Source organism: Notothenia coriiceps, unplaced genomic scaffold (assembly GCF_000735185.1).
Source record: "Notothenia coriiceps isolate Sejong01 unplaced genomic scaffold, NC01 NC01_scaffold00011630, whole genome shotgun sequence".
NCBI lineage: Eukaryota > Metazoa > Chordata > Actinopteri > Perciformes > Nototheniidae > Notothenia > Notothenia coriiceps.
Genome location: NW_011344331.1, coordinates 1 through 1,870, shown reverse-complemented (window position 1 = coordinate 1,870; position 1,870 = coordinate 1). Strand labels below are relative to the sequence as shown.

Genomic DNA, 1,870 nt, shown 5'->3' with positions numbered 1-1,870 from the left:
GCCCGTGAGCGCCCCCTAGTGGTCCGTGAGTATATTGGTAAAATCTCACATTTGAAATAAATAAATAAATTTAAGTTTTCCGCCCTCTCGCAGGAATATCTCGGCAATGGAGCGAGCTTAAGTTTCACTTTCGATTGCATGATATAGCCCAGCGCAACACCTTCGTCACACATGTTGCCACTTGTTTGTACCATTTCCAGGCGATTTATAATCTGTTCTAGAAAAACGATGTGTTTTTGGATATTTGTGGAGTTAGGTGGTCCGCGAGTGTTTTTTTATTGGTTAAGTGGTCCTTGGTATGAACAAGTTTGAGAAACACTGATGTAAATATAGTACAAGAACAGAGTATGATATTAAATAATGTACATTAAGACAAATTAAATAGGGTTTATTGCTGTGATAACTATTTATTTCCCGCTGTGTGTGAGGGGAGTGACACTGAGTGTGTGAGGGAAGTGACGAGGAGTGTGTGAGGGAAGTGACGCTGAGTGTGTGAGGGAAGTGACGCTGAGTGTGTGAGGGGAGTGACGCTGAGTGTGTGAGGGAAGTGAGGATGAGTGTGTGAGGGGAGTGACGCTGAGTGTGTGAGGGGAGTGACGCTGAGTGTGTGAGGGGAGTGACGCTGAGTGTGTGAGGGAAGTGACGATGAGTGTGTGAGGGAAGTGACGCTGAGTGTGTGAGGGAAGTGACGCTGAGTGTGTGAGGGGAGTGACGCTGAGTGTGTGTGAGGTTCTTTTTACGTACCCCTCTAGACCTCTCGAACACCTCCCCGTTGATGACCCTCAGCTTCTCCTGCTGCAGGCTGAACTCCAGGTCTTTGGGCTTGCTGGCGCTGTAGATGAAGATGGCCAGCAGCACCACGGGCGCCTGCAGGAAGAAGTCCAGCGAGGGGTGGAAGTTGAAGAGGAAGAAGGAGAGGCCGGTGACGAGCACCGTGTTGATCTGACCCGTCAGAACGTGGAACATGTTGTCTCTGAACTTCAGGATGAAGGCCACCAATAAACCCAGAGCAGCTGAGGAGAACAGCGGGAAGAGGGAGAGGTTTTCAAGAAATGTGCACGAAGTATGTCTTAATTTATCTATAAAAGTCTTAATAGGTTTTTTTAACTCTGCAGCTTTAATCCAGTCAATGTGATCAGGGGGTCACAGGTTCAAACCCCCCTGCAGTCAGCATGTCGTTGTGTCCCTGAGACACTTCACCCCAAAGTGCTGCTGTGGGGATTGCCCTGTACTGAGTAAGGAAGTCTCTTTGGAGAAAAGCGTCTAACAAAGTGACACGTCATGTAAACTATCATCTCAGATCAGAAACACCTCAGTCGTTTAGGAAGAAAACTAACAAATCACTTATTTAGTCGTTTACTGTATGTATAAGGAGGTGTTATTGATCCGCAGCACTCACCAGTGACCAGCACCAGCCCCAGAGAGAAGACGTTGTGTCCGTGCATCAGACCGCAGTGAACCGTGAGACCTCGAGCCTCTCGACCCAGAACCAGAGTCAGACCGTTAAACACCACGCCGAAACCATACCTGCAGAAACATCGAGAGAAGAGCTACGATTAGCATTGAGTTTACACATGTGGTTTATATATATATATATATATATATATATATATATATATCTTCAGATCAGAGGGGGAAGTAGTGGAGTACAAATACTTTGTTACTGTACTTAAGTACATCTTTCTGGTATCAGTACTTTACTCCACTACTTATTTTACTGACAAGTTTTTTTACATGTTGAACCCAAATACTTATACTTTCTACTTTTACATGTTGAACACAAATACCTGTACTTTCTACTTCTTACATGTTGAACTCAAATACCTGTACTTTCTACTTCTTACATGTTGAACTCAAATACCTGTACTTT

General features: G+C 44.9%; 1 protein-coding gene across 1 annotated transcript; it reads right to left on the bottom strand.

Annotated features, from left to right (window-relative positions):
* Positions 1–690: 690 nt before the first annotated feature.
* On the bottom strand, positions 691–1,527 carry slc35a5 (solute carrier family 35 member A5; the record flags this gene model as incomplete). The annotated part of the gene is made up of 2 exons (XM_010772810.1): positions 691–1,013; positions 1,400–1,527. Coding segments are annotated over 2 exons (451 nt in total), but the record flags the coding sequence as incomplete, so codon positions are not given.
* Positions 1,528–1,870: the final 343 nt, after the last annotated feature.